Source organism: Saimiri boliviensis, chromosome 14 (genome assembly GCF_048565385.1).
Source record: "Saimiri boliviensis isolate mSaiBol1 chromosome 14, mSaiBol1.pri, whole genome shotgun sequence".
NCBI classification, from domain to species: Eukaryota; Metazoa; Chordata; class Mammalia; order Primates; family Cebidae; genus Saimiri; species Saimiri boliviensis.
In genome coordinates, this window is record NC_133462.1 from 73,950,208 (window position 1) to 73,973,472 (window position 23,265).

The window sequence follows — 23,265 nt, forward strand, 5'->3', positions numbered from 1 at the left end:
AATGATTGGAGTTACAAAACTTTAAATTTTAAGTTAGAGATTAAGCATGAGAAAGTTTAGATCAGGAAGAAAAATCAATTTCCTGTATATTTTTGTCCTTAAAAGCATCACTAAAGAATGTCTATAGAAGTTTGAGGGAAATGTCTCTCCTCCTGGTCTGTAAAATGAAGATATCACAACAGCTGCAAGGTATTGGTTACACTGTGGAATTCAGTTTGATACCATGGATTTTTTTATTATTTTTTAACCCCCATCCAAGTTTTTTTTTTTTTTTTTTTTTTGATAGCAGGTGTGACTTTTAACCTTCCAAACTCAACCTTATACAATACTGAGTAATTTTATAGTGACAAAATGATCCAAGATATGTGGGAAGTGAACTTAAGAAAGATTAAAAATGTTTCTTTTAATTTTGAGCTAAAATAATAGTTCTTGCATTGAACACAATGTAGACAAACTAAAAATGGAAACAAAGCAAATGTTGGAGGAAATAAATTTGCACATTTATGAATTATGATTGTGTTTATGCTTGTGATCTCTGGTCTCAATGATGACGACCTAGTCCTGTGAATAAATGAGCAAATTTGAGATGGGATCTTAGATATAAGATACATAATTTGAACTTACTTTCAGAAATGCAAATATGTCATCACTGAGGTTATAATTAACACACAAACTCTTTATGCAATTTTTATAGCTTATAGTGAAAATGCAGAAAGGTTTTAGTATTTTATGTAAGATCCATAATATTTTGAAAGTACGAAATTTGTGTTTATCTTTCTCATCTTAATGAAAGTAATAAAATATGTTTGTTGAATTAGGCTTAATGTAAGTCACAAAATGTACATATAAAACTGTATCCTCAACCTGTAGACTAATCTTTTGAACAACTTATTTGTCTCGTAACTCAAATTATCACTCACTTCACTTCAGTAGGCACTGATATTATTTTTAATTAATTATAGTTCTAGGCACTTCTAATTGTACTTACATAATTTTAGAAAAATAAAATGTCACCAGAATTATTTTCTTATAATACCATATATATTTATGACAATAGATGCTTATAATTTCCTTAACATATTGATAAGATTCTCAGAGGCTTTCTGAATTATTACAAGATTAAGTATTTTCCTTTTTTCTCTCTATTTATTCTAGACGGGTCACTGCAGTGGCTCCTAACCCGCTCTCCTTCCCTTTAGCGTTTCCCCTAACCAGTTCATCCTGCACATTACTACCGAATCAGTCCTCCAAAAATAGTGTTGTTATCCTATCAGTTGTTACTCAAAAAACTTTAGCTGCTTCCTATTTCTATTACCCACTTCAGTCTCTTCCTTCCCTCAAGCAACTTCTAATCCAGTAACTTGTCATCCCTACTACTCCGTCACGGTAAAGCCTCACTCACTTTACTCCTACGTGTTGACGCAAGGTTCGTTTTCTTTTCCTTTGTTTCTTATGCCAAGTTTCAGGGGCTAGACTTTGGACTGCTCTGGTCCAATATTATCTTCCCATTCCCCATTCACTTAATGTTTGTACTATACCTGTATGTTATAATTACCTTCTTGTAATTGTTCTCTAATTATTTCTTGTCTGGAGATATATATTCCTGGCAAATTGTCCAAGACAGTGGTTCAAGCTCTGACTGTGTAGTCTCTATTTCGAGACCTACTGAACCAGATCCCTGGGGAGGGGGCTGGAAATCTCTAGTTTTAGGAAGCTACCTAGGTGATTCCAGTGTTCATCAAATTACTTGGTGTCACTTAAACTGGCAGTGAATTAAAAAGTATGAACTATAGATTGTATTAAATGTATTTTAAGTTTTTGGAAATTTAAGATCTTTGTATAATATTCTTTTCATCTAGATTAGAGTTAGCCAAGATGTCCCATTCCCCCAAATTATGTAGCAGTGAGAAATTTTGAAATAAAATGTTTCTATCATATGTACATAAATGAATACAAATGCAATTACCCTTTATAAAAATTCAATTCACTTTTTAATTATACAACTAATTTATGAACATGTGCTTGTGAGGAATTCAAAAATACAAAATGAAACTCCTTCTTGATTCTTTCCTAAACCTTTTCTTTCCTCTCTGGTAAAAAGCTCTATTAATTTGCCAAGTTCCCTTCTGAGCTTCTAAAATATTTAGTGTTTTTTTCATATGAATGCAGTATGAGTTGTTTTGAAACTTATTACTTTAAAATTCTTTCCGTATCAGTATATGTGTATGTATATGTTTGTATGTGCATATGTATTCATTCTGTGTAGTCCCCTACTGCGTCAATGTGCTGCCATTTATTTAAGAATCTTCTTACTAGTAAGTGAACATTGAGGTTGCTCTCACTTACTTTCCTTATCGTAAGCCACTTCAGTGGACATCCTCTTGTGCACATGGGCCATTTGCTTTCGATGAGGAAGCTCTTCCCATTTCTGCCTTCCTTTTCCTTTTTAGTTCACAAGCAATACCTGCTAGTCTGCATCGGTGTGCGACTTTTCTTTTTCAGTGTGTGGCCAATAAAGTGCAGGACCAAGTCAAATATTTGGATTCTAGACCTGGCTCTGCCGCTGACTTGCTCTATGACCTTGGACCCCTTTCTCCTTCGTGTCATGAAGGTGTTAAGTGGGATGACTTTTAGGGTTTCTTACAGTTCTGACAATCTCTTATTGTAATGAGGCTTGTGGGTGTGACAACATGGATTTTTATGTTATATTCAGCTAGTAGCAAGAATCAGTTGATCCTGTTAAGTAAATCATAAAGGTGTACAATGCTGACGAAGAAAGGGACCTTGTGCTTTACATGAGTCTTTTGCATTACTCCTAATTGATGTTCAAATGACATTTTTGGATGAAAAAATAATAATGTGGTAGTAGGGCCTTTTTTCTTTTGGATAATTCTCAACAGTTTACAGAAAACTATTACCCACACCAGCTCATTTTAAAGTATTATCTCTTTCTCACAAATCCTGAGTAATTAAAGGAATTACTCAAGATTATTCAGCTAATGAGTTTCAGGGTCCAGACTTTAACTTCACATCTTTTGATTTCTAAGTTTGCCGCTGTCTTAAAGAGAAAGAAATATTTTTCTCATACTCAAAATAGCTATTCAATATATGCAAAATTTCTTTGTTTAGCATTTATAAAGTGCATAGTATTTATAAAGTGCTCTTTACCTGTTAGTCTCACCACTCCACCTTTCTCTGGTGCCTCCTCGTTTATTTTGTATAGAAGCTGGCACTTTGTTCAGTTTTAACAGTTCTAGACATCAAGATGACCAACACTTTTGAGTCAGCAGCTCTTAAGCGTTTAGGAAATGCGTCACACAAGTAGTTGTGGTTATTGTTATCCTTAAAATCACTTGACACGGATCATAAACATTTAGCCCTGGTACATGAAAAATGGGTTAGAGGTCAAGCTTAGCTTGTCTGCAGGGTATCTGTTTCATCTTCATGATGGAACCCAAGTGTGCCAGGGATGTTTCATGGAAATACTTAATATGAAGAATGGCTTTGTTTTTGTTGGGAATCCAGAATGGTCATCAAAGTATGGATTTTTTTTTTTAATTTTCAAATACTTTCTTTCTAACTTACCAATGCTGAACCAAAGTTTCTACTTGCAGAATAGCCTCTTACAAAAAAACAGTATGACACAATCCACTGTGACTTTTGAGGTTAAAATGTTACTTTCAGCTCTGTTTTGCTTAAAAATTTGGTTACTACCATAAAGCTGAAAGCATGTTTTCTTCATGGTGTGATCTTGCCTCACAGCAGCACTGACCTCCTGTGGGCTCACAAATGCTCCCTCCCTCCTCAGCCTCCTGAGTAGCTGGGAATACAGGTGAATTCCACCACGCCAGCTAATTTTTTTATTTTTTGTAGAGATAAGGTCTCATTATCATACCCAGGCTGGTCTTGAACTCCTGGGCTCAAGCGATCCTCCTGCCTGGGCCTCCCAAAGTGCTGACATTTACAGGCATGCGCCTCGCGCCTGAGACTCTCCGTTTCTAAGTTGTGATGTTAATTCTGCAGTTACGTCTAGGATAGAATTCTCTAGACTGATGGAAAAGTTATTGTGTTTCGTTATTCTCACTTCTTGACTCTACAAGCTCCCTTCTCTTTCCAAAAATTATTAAAAGAAAGAAAATGTGAGCAAAACAAAGAAACAGGCGATTTGTAGCTTTTCCACACTTTTTCTGTTTCTTAACTTTACCCCTTTCAAACTTCTTTTTTTCTATTACTTTTTCAAGAAATTTCCCTTGCCTCTGTATCTACCCCTATTATCTTGATTATTTCACTTGGTACTTCCCACTCTCCCTCCCTCTGAAAACTTTTCAGTCTCATTGACCAATGTATGTACACATATCACGGCTCACCGGTCATCAGTACTATCACCCAAGGTTCTCAACTGCTGTTACAGTTCTCCAGTGCGAAGTGCCAAGGGCAATTTATTCCCAGTTATGAGTACCCCGGTTTTTACATGCTTTGCTTTTTTAAAAAACGGATTTGAGCTTAGCCCTAAAATAATGTCACTGTCAGTCACTTGCATACAGAAATGCTTTCTTGATGGGAGAGAAAGAATGACATTGCAGCTTGTGGACTCTGGGGACCCAGGCTTATCTACACCGCAGCCTGTGGGAGCGTGTGGCTGGACATGCAAATGTCATCTTTCCTTGGGCCTTTCCCAGCAGAATAAAAGGCTAAAAATCTAATCCAAGAACAGGAAACTATTCCCACTGAAGATTATTACTGCTTGCTTGGGTTTGTTTTTATTAAAAGGTGAATGCTGGAAAAAGATAGTTTTTCTCTCTCGGAGGTTGGATTTGTTTGTTTTTACTAGTTACTTGTCAACACAAGACTAAAGTTAGAGTGAAAGTCATCTGCAGGTTTTATTAGGTAGATATTAAAAGTAACAATCACAAAGGATTTTACAAATGGAGGAAGACTACTATTGTTCTATGAAAGTATGTGGTAGATTCCCTTGCTTGCCTTTCACAGGTGTTTCTATTAAGAGATTGAAAAAGCAGAATTAAAGAAGGCAACACTGGAAATCAAACAGGTTTCAAGTTTTACCTGTAGTGTGGTTTGGGTGTTCCCATCATCTGTTTGTCACGCCCATTAGTATAGAAACTTCAGAGGGATCTAATGTTTTCCCAGGAGGTTTCTTTGTGGTAACCTCAATTTTCCTTTTCCAACAAATGTTGACAATTTCTACTTACTGTCTCAAATTTAACATAACATGAAATCTTTACTCAAGCAGAAAGACTATGATGAATCTATAGTTGTTTCTCTCAAAAGAGTAAATTAGTCATAGATCGATGGATTTCTATTTAGTTGAAAGAAAAAGTTAGTGGCAGGGGGTAAGTTGGGGAAAGAGTGTTTACATTTGTTACAACCCAAAATACCATTTCTTTGCTCAGTATGATATGTTCCAGAATTATGACTGTGAGGATCATTTTAGGCCTAAAGAGAACAAAATCTCTTAATTTCTCTTGGAAATTCAAGATGTACTTTTAAGGATGTGTAAGCAGAAAACGGAATGAAAAATTAAGATTTTTGTATATAAGGAATTGTTCAGTGCCTTACTTTCTGGAAAAATAAGTTTGTTTTCATAGTTCATTAATAGTTTAATCACTGGTGTTCAGATAGCATATTCTTTTAAAATCAATGTATAAGCTGGGCACAGTGGCTCATGTCTATAATCTCAGCACTTTGGGAGGCTGGGAGAGAGGATCACTTGAGCCCAGGAGTTTAGGACCAGCCTAGGCAACGTAGGGAGACCCTATATCTACAAATAAAAAATTTAAAAAATTAATTGGGTGTGGTGGCACACACCTGTGGTCCCAACTACTCAGGAGGTTGAGATAGGAGGATTGCTTGAACCCAGGAAATTGAGACTGTAGTGAGCTGTCCCACTGTACTCAAGCCTGAGTGACAGAGCAAGAGCTTGTCTCAAAAAAAAGTAATAATTTGCCAGCCGTGGTGGCTCAGGCCTGTAATCCCAGCACTTTGGGAGGCCGAGGTGGGCAGATCACTTGAGGTCAGGAGTTTGAGACCAGCCTGACCAACATGGAGAAACCCCGTCTCTACTAAAAATATAAAATTAGCCGGGCATGGTGGCACATGCCTGTAATCCAAGCTACTTGGGAGGCTGAGGCAGGAGAATTGCTTGAACCCAAGAGGTGGAGGTTGCAGTGAGCCAAGATCGTGCCATTATACTCCAGCCTGGACAACAAGAGCGAAACTCCGTCTCAAAAAATAAATAAATAAATAAATAAAAATAAAATAAAATAAAATGGTTAAAGAAATGAACAACTAAAAGAAAATTTTTAATTAAAAAATTTAAAATCAATGTATAGTTGTGACTGAATATTTTCAGACTGAATAATTGAATTACCTAACTACATACTCTTTCCTAGCATAACTCATGAAGATACTAAAAACCATGGAATTGTACACTTTAAATGGGTGAATTATATGGTATATAAATTATATCTCAATAAAACTCATATTGAAAAATCAATATGTATTTGTATTTGAAAATACAGGTTTTAGGGGTTTTGAGTCTTTTTGTAGATTCACCAAAACAACTAAATGTGCTTCATGGCTTCTTCAGATGTGACTGTGTTCACTGAAAGCCCACTCTGTGTAAAGCTGCTGAGCTCATACCAGCTCACTGGAGTTGCCCTATGCTCCGTCTCTCCATGCATGCTTGGATGGCCCTGGCCAGCTGAGTGCTGCAGGTCAGGCGGCTGCTGTCTCCTACAGCCACCCCCTCTGCCCCCAGCATTTGACAAGTGTGCTTACCAAACCCATGCATGCCAGTTGGCTTGTTTTGGTAATTAGGTCATCTGTTTCAATTTTTTAGTTCATTTATATATCGGTGCTAAAAGATAAAGTTATTTTCATGAAAAGAAAATTGTAGCCTTAGGAAACCTAGATAAAAGTTAATTGCTACAAAAAATTTTACTGTTGAATTAGGCATGGAAGAAAAAATTGCAAAAGATTTTGGAAAAAAAAATCATCAAAATTTAGATGTGTATTACAGTCAGTATAGCCAGGATACGCACAAGTATTCTAAGTCCTGAAACACTCAAGTCATAGACGATGTAGCATGTCTACGGTTTATGTAACAACAGATTGACATTTATGTTTAAGTTACTATTATTTAATGAATGTTTATAGAATTTCAAAAAATGTTTCTCTTTAATTAAGCTTTCTGATTAACCAACAAACTAATGGCTCCTGCAGCATTGAATCAGAGAGCCTATATTACAGGATACAGAGGCACAAAGAGAAACTTAGAGAGTTTAGTAAAATGTTGAAAGAGTTTAGCATTGACAGATAGGAATGGGCTGAAGTAATGAAGAGAGAGAAAGAGAGAGAGAGAGAGAGAAATTCAGAAAGAGAAACAAAATAAAATTTACCTATGTTAATACTTATGTCCTCAGCTTCCTGCTTTTTTTTTTAATTCATTGTCTACTTACTTCAAAGCTGCTGAATGTGAGAAAAGCAATGAAAGATTACCATTCATTAAACCAGCATGTACTGAACTGACATCCACAAAAAAACCATACAGTATACTAGTTATAAAGATAGGAATACAAATAAGATATAGTTCCTTTTTATGTATCGAACATCTTTTTTAGATTTTTTAAAATGAATGATTTTACCGTACATATATAAAAATAATGCATTTTTGTTATCCTTTATAATGCTATAAATATTCAATCTCATCTTTTTTCTTAAAGCAGCATATTCTCTTACGCTGTGCTTAGTGGAAACTCAGACTTTAAGTTCCACATCTGCCAAAAGAAAAGATAATTCTTTTCTGTATAAGAGATTAATACTTTATCTTTTTTTTGTGAGATGGAGTTTCGCTCTCGTTACCCAGGCCGGAGTGCAATGGCGCGATCTCGGCTCACCGGGTTCAGGCAATTCTCCTGGGTTCAGGCAATTCTCCTGCCTCAGCCTCCTGAGTAGCTGGGATTACAGGCATGCGCCACCATGCCCAGCTAATTTTTTGTATTTTTAGTAGAGATGGGGTTTCTCCATGTTGACCAGAATGGTCTCGATCTGTTGATCTCGTGATCCACCCGCCTCGGCCTCCCAAAGTGCTGGGATTACAGGCTTGAGCCACTGCGCCCGGCCTAATACTTTATCTTTGCCCTGTGGACTTTTCTTCCTTGGTTTTACAATCTTCACAGGACAGAGAAAGTAAATTAGGCATCAAGAGACTTGAGTTCTCGCTACAGCTCCACTATTAAGACACTGAGAGACCAAAGGCAAACTGAGGCTCATCTCTAAATATGAAGCTGCAATGGAATTGGAATATATAGTCCCTAAAATTCTTTTCAGTGCTTGCAACTTCTGAGATTGTTCCATCTCCTTGGTTTTGATATTTTAATGGGCTTAGAATCCATAACGAGGGCATGTAAGTAAAGCTTGAAATTTAGAACGCATGCATCTTTCATATCAACATTTTAACGCAAAGTGCATTCTAGAATGTTAGCTCTGTGTAGTTGTGAATCTTTTTGTCTCGTTCATGGATATACTAGGAATTAGATAAATGTTTCTTTTTAAGAATGGATACGTGTATCTGAGTGAGAGATGTAAACCGAGAGAGAAAATAGGAAAGAGAACTTTAAATCTTCAAGAAATTCCAGGGTAGGGTTCCAATTATTGAAAGAGTAATAGTTTAAAGAAGAACGTGTAGACGACAGGTTTTTACATTTTGTTTTGTTTCCTCCAAGTGTAGTATAGTCTGGTGAAAGATTTCATGTTAAGAAAGACTATGTAGCTAGGTAATTCAATTATTCAGTCAGCAAACATTTATATATCCTCAATATATTAGCGTAGTGGTTCTTAAACATTGGGTCACACGACCCCTTTACAGTTTCAAAAATTGTTGAGAACCTTCAGAGAGCTTTTGTTCATGTGTTATAGCTGATATGTAGCATCTTGGAATCAGAACTGACAAATATTAAATTATGAAACTCATTAAAAATAATAAGCCCATTGCATGTTAACATGAATAACCTTTTTTGTGAAAAATAATTATATTTTTCAAAACAAAAAAACTTTGGCAAGATAAGTATCATTGTTTCACATTTTTGCAAATCTCTTTGACATGTGGCTTACTAGAAGATAGCGGGATTCTCATATTTGCTTGTGTCATCTATGGCAATATGCCATTTGATTGAAATATATGAAGTATATGAAGAAAATCTGGCTTTACAGAGATCTATAGTTGGGAAAGGGAGGTTTCACAGACCCCATGAAAGGGTCTCAGGAACTCCCAGGTGTCTTTAGACCACACTGTGATAACCAGTGTACTTTTATTTGTTCAACAAATATTTGTTAAATTCTCTCCGGTAAATAGGAAAAAACAAATCTGGTGGGAATACAGAGTTTGGAGGTTGAGACTGAGTTTGGAGTTTTTTTAGCATGCTTATCCTGTATCTGGGAGGCGAGGTATAGAGGATGAGAGGGAATAATAAAATGAACTATGGGAAAGAGCTAATTGGAAATACAAGCCCTTATCTGTTGAAGTGGATTGTGAAGTTAGATATTAAGAAATTGAAAAATGGAGAAGCAGCTGGTATCTTGAAGAGGGAATAGAATATTTCTAGTACAAGAAGGTATTAATGTCCTATTTTTTTTAAGTGTTAGAATCTTTGCTACATAAGGAAGCAGCTTAGATTGGAGACTTAGGGATGTGGATTTCTGTTATGAGAGAGAAGACTGAATCTGGTAGCTATAGATCTCAGAGAAGAATATTGTACAATGTAGCTATGATTCCATCAGGAGAGGGTGATATGGAGTCTGGGAAGGTTCTGCCTCCTGACTAGCCACTAGAGCTCTCTCTGCTAGTATGTAAAATGGCCAATTCCTTGTTTAAAATCTCTCAAATAGATTGTCTTTTTAAACACTTCCAGGATTCTTTGTAATAGAGATAAGTAAAATGTTCAGCACATATGTAAAGCCTTTGTTTATGTTATGATGCTTTGTTTTTGATCATTTTTCCTTTGCTTTTTTTTTCAGACCATCCAGACCTTTCAAGTTACCAAAAAGGTAAAGTAATCTGGGTTATCTTATTAAATAATAAACTTACCTGCATGCTTTTTCCCATCTAGTATTTTCTCCATATTTTGCTGTTCTTTCCACTTTCCTCATTCATATTTTTATGAAAGAAAAATAAATTTCCCATGAGTTGGCTACCTGAGGAATTCCATATCTCCAAAAGTGGTTTTAATCTTAAGGTAGATTTCTAACCCTATTAAGTTCTTTTTGTGTCTAGGGCTGGTGCAATGTTTCATGCTTATAATACCAGCACTTTGAGAGGCTGAGGTGGGTGGGTCAACTGAGGTCAGGAGTTCGGGACCAGCCTGGCTAACATGGCAAAACCCCATCTCTACCAAAAATCCAAAATTAGCCAGGCATGGTGGCACGTACCTGTAGTTCCAGCTACTCGGGAGGCTGAAGCAGGAGAATCACTTGAACCTGGGAGGTGGCAGTTGCAGTAACCCAAGATTATGCTACTGTACTCCAGCCTGGAGTACACTGAGACTCTGTCTCAAAAAAGTAATAATAATAAAATAAAATCAATTTGTGTGTAAACATTTATATTTGTCTAGTTATTTTGCATTCCTTCCTGCAGCAGATTGGCTTCTCAGTGGCTTTCTTAGTGAGGAAAGAGATACTGTCCTGCCAACTACCATGACTTGAATTCATGGCGGTTTATTTCAGAGAAGTTGTCTTTTTTTAAAAAAAAATCTTGTTACCAATGGAAGTATTCTTTTATGTGGAAATGTTTAAGGCTTATCTTTCAACAGAGAAAATTTTAAATAGATGAGTTCCTGAAAAGAAGCATTTTCTCATCAGATGTTCTTACACCTTGTAATTCCAGATATGTCATTACATTTAAGAATTCTACGTGAGTTGGGCACAGTGGCTCATGTCTGTAATCCCAGCACTTTGGGAGGCCGAGGTGGGCAGATCACCTGAGGTCAGGAATTCAAGACCAGCCTGACCAACATGGAGAAACCCTGTCTCTACAAAAATACAAAAATTAGCTGGGCATGATGGCAGGTGCCTGTAATCCCAGCTACTTGGGAGTCTGAGGTGGGAGAATCACTTGAACCTGGGAGGCTGAGGTTACAGTGAGCCAAGATTGTGCCCTTGCACTCCAGCCTGGGGGACAGAGTGAGACTCTGTTTTATTTAAAAAAAAAAAAAAAAAAAGCAAAATTCTAGGTGATCTTTGAAATTCAGTTGCCAAAGAAGCTCAGATGCTGATAACACTGAAGCCTGCCTCAAGAGAGTTATCCTCTCTTGAAGTGAGAGTACTACATAAATATTAATTAGTAAATTCTCCTATTAAAAAAATTATTTTAAAAATTGTGATAAAATATACAAATAGGCCAGATGCTGTGGCTCACGCCTGTAATCCCAGCACTTTGGAAGGCTGAAGCAGGCAGATCACTTGAGGTCAAGAGTTTGAGACCAGCCAGGGCAACCTGAGGATACCTGTTTCTACAAAAAAATACAAAAAGTTAGCCAGGCATGGTGGTTTGTGCCTGTAGTCCCAGCTACTTGGAAGGCTGTGGTAGGAGGATCTCTTAAGCCCAGGAAGCAGAGTTTGTACATAGCTGAAATACACCACTGTACTCCAGCCTGGGTGCCAGAGCCAGACCCTGTCTCAAAAAAAAAAAAAAAAAATATATATATATATATATATATATATAGAGAGAGAGAGAGAGAGAGAGAGCACTCATATATATAATATGTATAATAGGGTTATATGTTATATGTAACATAGGTTTATATGTTATATAACAGGTTTTTTTTTTTTTTTTTTTTTTTTTTTGAGACGGAGTTTCGCTCTTGTTACCCAGGCTGGAGTCCAATGTCACGATCTCGGCTCACCGCAACCTCCGCCTCCTGGGTTCAGGCAATTCTCCTGCCTCAGCCTCCTGAGTAGCTGGGATTACAGGCACGCACCACCATGCCCAGCTATTTTTTTTTGTATTTTTAGTAGAGACGGGGTTTCACCATGTTGACCAAGATGGTCTCGATCTCTTGACCTTGTGATCCACCCGCCTCGGCCTCCCAAAGTGCTGGGATTACAGGCTTGAGCCACCGCGCCCGGCCTATATAACAGGTTTATATGATACATAGTTATAACATGTTGATATGCTTTAAATGTTATGTTTATATGTGTTTATACATTGTATATATAACATGTTTATATGTGTTGCATATATAACATATAAGTTGCCTTTTAACCATTTTTAAGAGTACAGTTCATTGGCGTTATGTACATTCACATTGTTGTATAACCATCACCGCCATCCATTTCCAGAACGTTTTTCTCTTGTAAAACTGAAATTCTATACCCATTAGACATTAACTCCCCATTTTCCCCTACCCCCAGCCCCTAGCAACTGTCATTCTGCTTTCTGCCTCAGTGGGTTTGACTGCTCTAAGTACCTTGTATCAGTAGAATTCTACAGTATTTCTCCTTTTGTGACTGGCTTATTTCATTTAGTATAATGTCTTCCAGGTTCATTCATGTTGTAGCATGTATTAGAATCTCCTTTTTAAGGCTGAATAATATTCCATTGTATATATATATATCATATTTTATCCAATTCCCTTTTCATTTTTGCAAAAATAAATAAAGGAAAAAAAAAGGGAAAGAGGTATGCAAGTAAATATGGCACATTAAGAAAATGAATTTTGCCAGGTGCATTGGCTCACGCCTGTAATCCCAGCACTTTGGGAGGCCAAGGCGGGTGGATCACAAGGTCAAGAGATCGAGACCATCCTGGTCAACATGGTGAAACCCCGTCTCTACTAAAAATACAAAAAATTGGCTGGGCATGGTGGTGCATGCCTGTAATCCCAGCTACTCAGGAGGCTGAGGCAGGAGAATTGCCTGAACCCAGGAGGTAGAGGTTGTGGTGAGCCGAGATCGTGCCATTGCACTCCAGCCTGGGTAACGAGCAAAACTCCGTCTCAAAAAAAAAAAAAAGAAAGAAAATGAATTTCTACTTTTCTGTAAGTAATAGGGCTTTTGCAAATAACTAAAAATTTTACTTTGAAAAGATTCATTCTCTGTTATTAACTTGGTATTATTAAGCAAAGTTCTAATATCTTTTAAGTATATATGCATATATATACAACATCTTCAGCAAAGCCTTTCCTGATTCCCCTTTTGCACCTTGGCTGGAACTTATTGCTTCCCTTGTTGAATTCACAAAACATTTCATCTGTACCCCTCTAAAAACAATGTATTTTTTTTTACCTGTCTTGTAGATACTTGTGTGCCTGTTTTATTTTCTGTATTAGGCTGTAAATTTCCTGAGGGCAACATCCAAGTCTGCCATCTGTGTATTCCCAGAATGTCTTGCATCCTTACTATTTAATACTAACTGTTGGATGAATTTGTTACTTCACAAGAATAAAAGAGTTGCATATTCTTTTTTTTTAAATTTTCAAACCTCAGTCACTCTTCCCACTAAGTTGATAGTTGGTGCCACTGGAAGAGTTATGACTTAATAACACTTTGAAATGCCTATCTTTAAGGGACAAGAGGAATAAGAGTTATTAAAGGAAACAGAAAGGAATAAACCAAAGGGGAAAGGATTTTGAAAGAAAGATGTAGCTAACAGTGTTAAATACTGCTCAGGTCAAGGAATATAAAAGCCAAGAATAGTTAGTTGACTTGGGCAATTCAGAAGAGTCATGAGAGCAAAAGCCAGACTGTAAGGGATTGAAGATCCAGTGGTTGTTGAGGAAAAGGAAGCCTCTAGTATGGGGCACTGACTTACACCATCTGAAACACAGTTTTCTGTTCAGAGGGAAGAGAAGAAAGAAGGCAGCAAAGAACAAAGGAAACAAATATTTGTAAGCTAAGAGGAAAATTTATTATATGGGGTATGTTACTGTAATATAAATAACCCACTTAAAATTGGCCCCCATTTTAATGTCACTTGAGCATAAGTTGGCTCTATAAGATACTTTATTTGTTTTAACAGTTATTTCTGATCTATTTCCAGAATAAATCCAATAATAAGGTGACTGAAAATCTCTGACTGTATTTGAGGGACTTCCATTGAGTACTAGTGAAAACTCCAGCGTGGCAGTAACACCTGGACCAGGGTACCAGGCAGCATGCCTGCTAACTCAGATCCACAGTTCACCCGCGAACGCGTTTCATTGCCTCTGTTATTTCTGTTTCTTCTTCTGTAAAAGGAGAATGAGCCCTTCAGATCTGTCTCCTATTTGAGACTTAACCTATTGAGGAAATGATGGGAACTTTTATACAGCAATGCCCTGCAAAGAGTGGGCCCTATCCTCAGCAGCTAGTACAGCAGCAGGGCCTCCAGGAAAACTGTTGCCTGGTCTTTCACTGGAAAATGACTACCTGCTATAAGCCAGGTGTTACAGAGATGGGCTGCATTTACCATTATATTGTGGTGTCTAAAGATTTTCAATATTAGAGCAGGCAGACGAAAGACAAGGATTTGATATGCAGAAGAATACAATATAGTTAAAAGAATGGTTCCTTTGAAAATTCTTCTGCACATGTGGTTCACTTTTCAAAGACAATAATGTACAGGATATATATATATATATATATATATATATAGCATCATCAAATATATATACATATATATATGTTTGTGAGATTTATAGGCCATTTTTAATTTCCTTTACTTCTCCAATTTTCCTACTTTATTAGATTTTTATCTTGATATTACAACCATTGTCTGGATTTCACATTGCACATGCAAGTCTGTTTCCCAGGTGGTACCCACAGCTACGCTATATATATACTTCACATAGATAGCAGGAGGAGTAGAATTAGCCTCAGCAATTTTGTGGTGTTGAGGAGAAACACTTGTTTGAGGAACACTTACTCAGAATGACTGGGCTTTCCCCCATGGTGTTTTATATACTCAGATGGTGATCCCATTTCTTGAGTGCAAACAGTTATCTCTAGGAAGGATTAGCGTGTGAAACATCCGCTGTGTAAGGAAGTAGAATTGTAATATAGTAAGGTTAAACAGGTTTGGAAGAAATGTGCTGAAATCACTAATACCATAAAGTTTCCATACGTAGTCAGTGCACGTATATGGTGTGTAGCAGTGCTGTAAAATCAAAACTGAATGTTTTCAAAGGAAAGAAAGCAATTATTGAATGGGGTTTTGAAGGTCGCTATACATGTGTGTGCAGATTTTTCAAGAACACAAAATAAAAAGTCATTATATGGGTAAATTAAACCACAGTATGAATATGAAGCAATTTGGGGCCTACTGCCCTCTATTGATAACATGTTAATGGGTAAAAATGCATAACTTCGGATTCATTTGAGAGAAAATAGATCCATTTAAAATAAAATGTAATGAATAACCATGTAAGCCAGGGGCCATTTTCATTTCACAGGGCTGATATTTTAATGATCTAAAATGTAAAGGACTCTTTTTAAGTCTGAAGCAATGAATGTAGTCTCAAATGTACTATCGAGACAGAGGACTTTATTGCTTCAAAACTAGTTACTTTCATCTTAGTTTGCATTTGGTGGAAGAGGAAATAAAGTGAAGAGAATATTATTGCACAGGGTGTGTTCTAGATGTGTGAAAGCTTCTAGCCACTTGGTGTTTACATTTGAACAACCACAATCAACTTATTGTCATTTATGTGTCTTTTTTATATCCAGAATTATTCTAAAAAGTTATTCTGCCTTATCTAGCATCATTTTTCCTGAATGAGTTTTTAAATCAAAAATTTGCAATATAGTGAATAATGTTCAAACTTGGAAGCTGTATGATTTTGCATAGAGAAATCAACTACTAGTAGGGCTGGGAATTTTTCATCATAAGTGTTAGGAAGCAGACATCTGTGGCAAGTGTAGTTATTCCTAATGTTTCTAGTTACTGTTGTGTCTAAAGAAAGAAGCGACAACACAGAGATTAAAAGGCCTGACTCTAGAACCAGACTATCTAGGTTCCTAGTTTTGTGACATCGAATAAGTTCTATAACTTGTCTATGCCTCAGTTTCATCTCAAAGGGTGGTTGTGAGAATTGAATGAGATGATAATTTATGTAAAGCACAAGAGAAACTGGTATTCTGAATAAGGGCATCCTTGTATGTATGTGTATATGTGTTTATTTATTTTTATAAGATTTATTTTTCTTTCTTTCTCTTTCTTTCTTTCTTTCTTTCTCTTTCTTTCTTTCTTTTTTTTTTTTTTTTTTTTTTTTTTTTTTGTGAGACAGAATGTTGCTCACCCAGGAATGCAGTGATGTGATCTCTGCTCACTGCAACTTCCATCTCCTGGGTTCAGGTAATTCTTCTGCCTCAGCCTCCCAAGTAGCTGAGACTACAGGCATGTGCCATCACTCACAGCTAATTTTTGTATTTTTGTAGAGACGGAGTTTCACCATGTTGGCCAGGCTGGTATTGAATTCATGACCTCAGGTGATCCACCTGCCTCAGCCTCCCAAAGTTTTGGGATTACGGGTGTGAGCAACCCAGTCTGGCCTTATAAGATTACTTTAAAAGAGCAGCAGTGAAAAACGCCTGTCCACATGCTCCCTTAAAGCATAATTATGCTGTATTTTAATATCCTTATTAGAATTATAATTTGAAGCAAAAGCCAGATCTATACAGTTAAGACAGCAGATTATAAAAATTGGCAAGCTGCCTGGGCAATAAAGCAACACTTCCGTTCTCTCTCCCTCTTCCTCTTCCTCTTTCTTTCTCTTTTATTCTTTATTTTTCTTCCTCTCTTTCTTTTTTTAAATAAAAATTAAAAAAATACAAAAATTAAAAAAAAATTGGCAAGCTATTCTTAGAGACATATAGTAGCTTTTATTCAGACTGATATTTAGAGCCACCAGAATTATTTGTAACTACTAGCATGATTTTGAAGAAATAACTCAGAAATATATGAGTAAGAATCCTATTTCAGGTGAGCCAGAAATAGCCATTGCAGCAGCCAAATGAGCTAACATTGTTGAGAATTTGACAGTAGTGGTCCACAAGTTAAGTATTTTGTCTTGCTTTTCTTCTTCTAATAAAGATTCACGAAACCAGAAGTTTGCAGGATGCATTTTGAATTTCAGAGAAAGTTTAGTTTAGTCAGCTTCTGTTGGGTACTCAGTTCATATTAAGACTTGGAAGTGTCGGCCAGGTGCAGTGGCTCACGCCTGAAATCCCAGCACTTTGGGAGGCCGAGGTGAGCGGATCACAAGGTCAGGAGTTCGAGACCAGCCTGGTCAACATGGTGAAACCCCGTCCCTACTAAAAATATAAAAATTAGCCAGGTGTGGTGGTGGGTGCCTGTAATCCCAGCTACTCGGGAGGCTGAGGCAGGGGAATCACTTGAACCTGGAAGGCCAAGGTTGCAGAGAGCCAAGATCGTGCCATTGCATTCCAGCCTGGGCAACAGAGCAAGACTCTGTCTCCAAAAAAAAAAAAAAAAAAAAGATCTGGAAGTGTTCAAAATAATAACATGTGATCCAGGACCTTATGGAAGGGATACAGGAACAGGTCTTTCAATGTGAGGTAACAATGAGGGTGTGGGAAGCGCATCTGGAAGAAAGGGCCCAGTGGTAGGATTTGGTAACAGAGACAGTTCTCCACATGTGGAAAGAGATAAAACCAGATTGTAGTAGCTAGAGAGTACAAGCACCAGGTGTTTGTTTATTTGGTCAATAGGTAGTTATTGATCACCTTCTAAAAGGTTCTAAAAGATAATACACTCAATGAATCAGATGAATTTCTGCCCTCATGGAACTCACATATCTGGTAGATAGATTCACTGCAGTTTTAGCTGGAAGGAAAGTTACAGGTTTATGGGAAGTGTTTGGTTTGGTTATTTTAAGATTTGCACTACATGAACCTGTATATAGACTGAGTTCTTTAAGAACTGAGAGTGAAGGTGTGGAGAAAGGGAATAACTAGAGAAACAAAAGTTCTGGAAGAGACTGCAAAGAGAATGGAGCTTCTGTTAAAATTTTCTGTCCACTAATGAAGTGTATATTTTATATCTACTTCACAGGCATAGATGTAGATACAAAATGTTACTTGTCATGTATGAACTTTATTCTGACTCTCAGTAGCCTGGGGCATAAAGTGCTACTTTATCACAGAAAAGAGGAGACAATGATCTTGTAACTTTCTACTGCAATTACATACAAATACTTATAATCCCATTAGATATTTTATTGATAAATACCTGTATTTGGGCTAAAATACAAAGATTTTACTAATTGCTCTCTTGGTAGCTAAAATGTTTCTGCAAAGGGCCTTCCTTGTGACTTCTTTGTGTTCTGTAGTTATGCAGCCCTGATAGCCGACTGGCCGGTGGGGGTCCTAGGCATGTGCACCATGTTTATCGTGGTCTGTGCCTTGGTTGGAATATTAGTCCCAGAGCTTCCTGACTTCTCTGATCCATTGCTGGTAAGTAGCATTTATGTTTTCTTTAGTCTAAAATCATCTCCAAAAATTATGTATTTTAATACATGTTGCATTATGTTGTTTAGTAACCCATTCCTTTAAAAACCTCAAGCTGTCAGTAAGCAGACAATTCTCTTTCTGAAAAGTAAAGTCAGTACTTTATCTGTATTATCAGCTTCTTCAAAGGTCAAGGAACTTGCTTAACCTCAAAAATCGGGAGGGTTTCTTTCTTGGTCCCCATGTTTAAGCTAAAAAGCAGTAAGTTGGAGAATTTGCCTTCTATAAAAATATTCTTGTAGTGTCTTTAACACTATCTCTGTTTTCTGCCAGAGAATTTAAAGGAATTTCAGTATTACTAACAGATAGCAGAGTCTGTTTTTAAGTAAATGTTTCTCTGGATTGGAATAATGAAAAAAATATGATCCAGGATAATGATACACTCTTTGTAAAAATACTAACAATGCGTAACATGATTTAATTTGATCATAATTTTCATAAGATAAAAATAAGTATTTACTAAATGCCTAGGCATAAGTTGGAAAGTTAAACTTCTGATACTTTTTTCCTCTTTCCTTAGACATGTAACATACCAAAGAATCAAACTGTTTTGTCACAGCAAATAGGTGATCATTATCATGTCAAGGCATCTTGTTTTAACGCAGTCACCGCTGGAGGAATTATGAGGAACAGCTGTATTTTCTGTTGAAAGCTATACATCACTTTGACATTGCTTTCCCAAGCTTTTATTGTAACTATACTTAGTCTGAAATGAATTACACTAATGAGAGCTTGTAATTTTGCCTTAGGGTTTTGAACCAAGAGGAACAGCAATAGGCCAGAGATTGGTCACATGGAATAATATGGTGAATAATACAGGATACAAAGCAACATTAGCAAATTATCCCTTTAAATATGCAGATGAACAAGCCAAAAGGTAATGGATCATTTATTTTTATATAACTTTTAGACAAAACATTGCTTAATGAATTCCTCTTCAAATACTGCTGGAACAAAAAGTTTAAATGTAAAATGTATGGCTCAAAAATCTTTGCCACTGAGTTTGACTTTTCATTGTGTTTTAAGGTTTTGTGTAGTAGGATGAAAAGGTAAGATTTTCTTTCTTTTTTTTTTTTTTTTAAGAAATGAGAAAATTAATGTTGGTTGCTTTTAATCCTTCCAACTTAATATCAAGGAATAAGTAGGTCATAGCTTTGAGGAAGTTCTGTTTTCAGTATGCTTGTCAGCCTTGCAATGGCTCGAACTTTATCAAAGATCAAATTGTTGTTCCATTTCAGCCATCGGGATGATAGATGGTCAGATGATCATTATGAAAGAGAGAAAAGAGAAGTTGACTGGAACTTCCACAAAGACAGCTTTTTCTGCGACGTTCCAAGTGAGTGGCATCATAGATGAACAAACCGCTCAGTGGTTTCTTAGCAGTTGCAATTGAACGTGATCATAGTCTCGACTGATAGTCATGTGTGGCTAGTCACGCAGCTTTACTGTTGGTGTTGAACCTAAAGAAATTTTAGCTAGTTAACTTTTACTTCTCTAGTTTAGTCAATTACTAGTCTGAATTTATGTATTATATTATTAAAATTAATGAAAAAAGTAATGATTGAGTTTTCTCATTTTAAGGAAGATATAAATATAATGAAATTCTTGACCTTGCCCAGCATTTCAAGTCTTTTTAAAAATTCCTTGTACTATTTATTTCTAGATCAAATACATGTACATGTTTTTGGATTAAACCTTGAAATAATCTGTTGAATTATTTCAAAATTATTTAAAGTTCTGATTCATTCAAAAATGATTCAGAAAATGATTTTAAGTTCTGATTCATTCAAAAAGCATATACTATATTAAGAGCCTTCTGTATGCTTCTTTATCACTAGGCAGTAGAGATAGAGAGACAAAAAAAATAAAGTCCAGAAGTTCAAAGTTTGAATGCCTCAGGGGCCTGGCTTATAATACAAGTGAATAAAGCTAGCTAGGTATGACAAGAGAAGTGATGGTGCTTGTGGAACACTAAGGAACATCTACCACAAAGAAAGAAGTCAGCTGCTACCTAGCTGCAGCAAAAGATGGTCTTCTAGAAATGAGGGCCCAAATGTTGCAAGAACTTGCCAGAGGTCAGAAATCCAGATTATAATGTGGAATCATCCGATCTCTAAATATTGGCAGCAAATTCACTACCCAAAATTTGCCGTAACATCAAGTCAGCCTGATTACTCTGCAGCTGCCAGGAAAGAAGGAAGGCACAGCCTAGAAGAAGTGAATAGAAGTCTGTAAGCCGTTGATTAGCTGTAGTGATTAGGATTGAGGAATTGTGGATATCGTAATTTTTAATTAAGTGAATATTAACATTAAAGTTCTTTTGATTTCAGCTTTTGCTGTTGTTGAAAATCCTTGTTAAATGTATGTTTTCCTGTCTTATTCAAACACCTAATCAAACACTAGATGACCTGATTGGATCGTTGATGTTTCTGGAGCTTACCAAGTCTCAGGGTCTTCATTTTGACCACTTACTCTGTATAGTAATAGATAGTAGATTAGGCAGAATCTTATGCTGATCCCGGCAAGCAATACATGTTTCGTTTTTTGTCTCTTCTCTTAAAAAAAAAAAATTAGGGGCCGGGCGCGGTGGCTCAAGCCTGTAATCCCAGCACTTTGGGAGGCCGAGGCGGGTGGATCACGAGGTCGAGAGACCGAGACCAACCATGGTCAACATGGTGAAACCCCGTCTCTACTAAAAATACAAAAAATTAGCTGGGCATGGTGGTGCGTGCCTATAATCCCAGCTACTCAGGAGGCTGAGGCAGGAGAATTGCCTGAACCCAGGAGGCGGAGGTTGCAGTGAGCCGAGATCGCGCCATTGCACTCCAGCCTGGGTAACAAGAGCGAAACTCCGTCTCAAAAAAAAAAAAAAAAAAAAAAAAAAAAAAAAAAAAAAAAAAAAATTAGGAAGTTATACTCTGGTTACTTGCATGTTCTGGCTGGTTTATTTCTCTCAATCAAAGTGATACTATATATTATTGCTTAACCAACATCTGTTAGTTATGATCTTAACCAGGAAAAACATTACCAAATTCATGAAGGACAGTCTTGTTTACATTTCAATAGTCAACACTAAATATTGTCTCATAAGTATATTCCACCATGACTAAAGCCATTATCAGCTCTATGTAAATGAAATGTTTCCATTTCTACCAGGCAGATTTTGCTCTCCAAAATCAGTCAACGTAAGACAATAGCCAAAACTTCATAATCATAAATAAAACCTTTTGTAATAAAGCTTTATTCATAAATTTACCAGCTGATTTGTTAGCACAATTAGGCATTTTAATTAATATAAAATTAATCTTTGTTTTATGTGGTTCATATTTTTTAATATGTGATGCGTATTGTTTTTGTTCTGAGGATGCAGAAACAATATTGTTGGGCACCTATTATTATCTCATTTAATTATCACAAGTATTTGAGACAGATATTGCTGTCTCCATTTTACAAATGGGGAACCACGGCTCAAAGAAGTTGTTAGTTGCCTAAGGTCACATAGCTAGTAAATGACAGGACCTGGCTATTCCCTAATCTGAGTTTACAGACTATGCATGCTCTTTCTGGTATAACATAAAACCTCCCTTATTCAGAAACATATTTTGTGTTAATCTGATTTTCAGAATATTTTTTCTAGACTCTAGTATACCAGAGAGACTATGTACTCAACCAGAATATGGCCAGCATTCTGAACTTAGATGACTGTTTTTAGTGCTTTTAAATTCGTCACCCACCATCTCTCCTCTCGAGTTAACTGCCAGGGAGAACATCCCTATAATCCATTCTTGGTATTCCTAGTGCATCTTTTTTTATTATGCTGATGTGTTGTGAAATTAAGAGGGATATATTCAATTAGTTTCCTGTTGTAAATTCTTATGGATTTACCTTCCTAATTATAGTCTGACCAAAAATAGATTTGCCATATAATTCATACAATTTTAACTTGTAGTGAGTAGACAAAGGTTTTGCACTAAGACAATATTATGGCATTGCTTTTAAATCTTTCTTTTAATGTTTTCTCCTGGAATTTGTCAAAGGAAAGAATTTCCTGCTGCTAATGAACTGTCCATGTGGTTTCCCAGTTTGAATTATTTCTGAATCCTGAGTCATATGAAATAAATACATAAACCTTTTTCTTTCCTTTTTTTCATCTCACCAGGTGACCGATATTCCAGAATGGTATTTACTTCATCTGGAGGGGAGACATTATGGAATTTACCTGCAATTAAATCAATGTGCAATGTAGATAATTCCAGGGTATGTAAAATAAAACTAAAATCTCCTTAGCACAAATAAGTTGTATTATTGAAGCTCCTTTGTCTGATCGGATGAAGTACTTAAGAGGCTTACCTACTGAGGAGGAAACTCCCAGCAGGCCAGCTTCACGTTCTCTCAGATCCCAGGATCAAAGCATCCATGTTTCCTTCCTCAACTTTAAAACATACCATCTTGGCCGGGCGCGGTGGCTCACACCTGTAATCCCAGCACTTTGGGAGGCCGAGGTGGGTGGATCACGAGGTCAAGAGATCGAGACCATCCTGGTCAACATGGTGAAACCCCGTCTCTACTAAAAATACAAAAATTAGCTGGGCGCGGTGGCGCGTGCCTGCAGTCCCAGCTACTCAGGAGGCTGAGGCAGGAGAATTGCCTGAACCCAGGAGACGGAGGTTGCAGGGAGCTGAGATTGCACCATTGCACTCCAGCCTGGGTAACAAGAGCAAAACTCCGTCTCAAAAAAAAAATACC

The 23,265-nt window shown here is 36.8% G+C and overlaps 1 protein-coding gene across 6 annotated transcripts in view; it reads left to right on the forward strand.

Moving 5' to 3' along the window:
• DISP1 (dispatched RND transporter family member 1) overlaps positions 1-23,265 on the forward strand; it is a 172,339-nt gene that overhangs the window by 129,180 nt on the left and 19,894 nt on the right. For all 6 annotated transcript variants that reach the window (XM_074385234.1, XM_010340918.3, XM_039463484.2 and 3 more), the window contains 5 exons: positions 10,036-10,065; positions 18,342-18,465; positions 19,269-19,396; positions 19,758-19,855; positions 22,679-22,776. In XM_074385234.1, the coding sequence (XP_074241335.1) occupies positions 10,036-10,065; positions 18,342-18,465; positions 19,269-19,396; positions 19,758-19,855; positions 22,679-22,776 (478 nt within the window). The remainder of the gene's footprint in view (positions 1-10,035; positions 10,066-18,341; positions 18,466-19,268; positions 19,397-19,757; positions 19,856-22,678; positions 22,777-23,265) is intronic.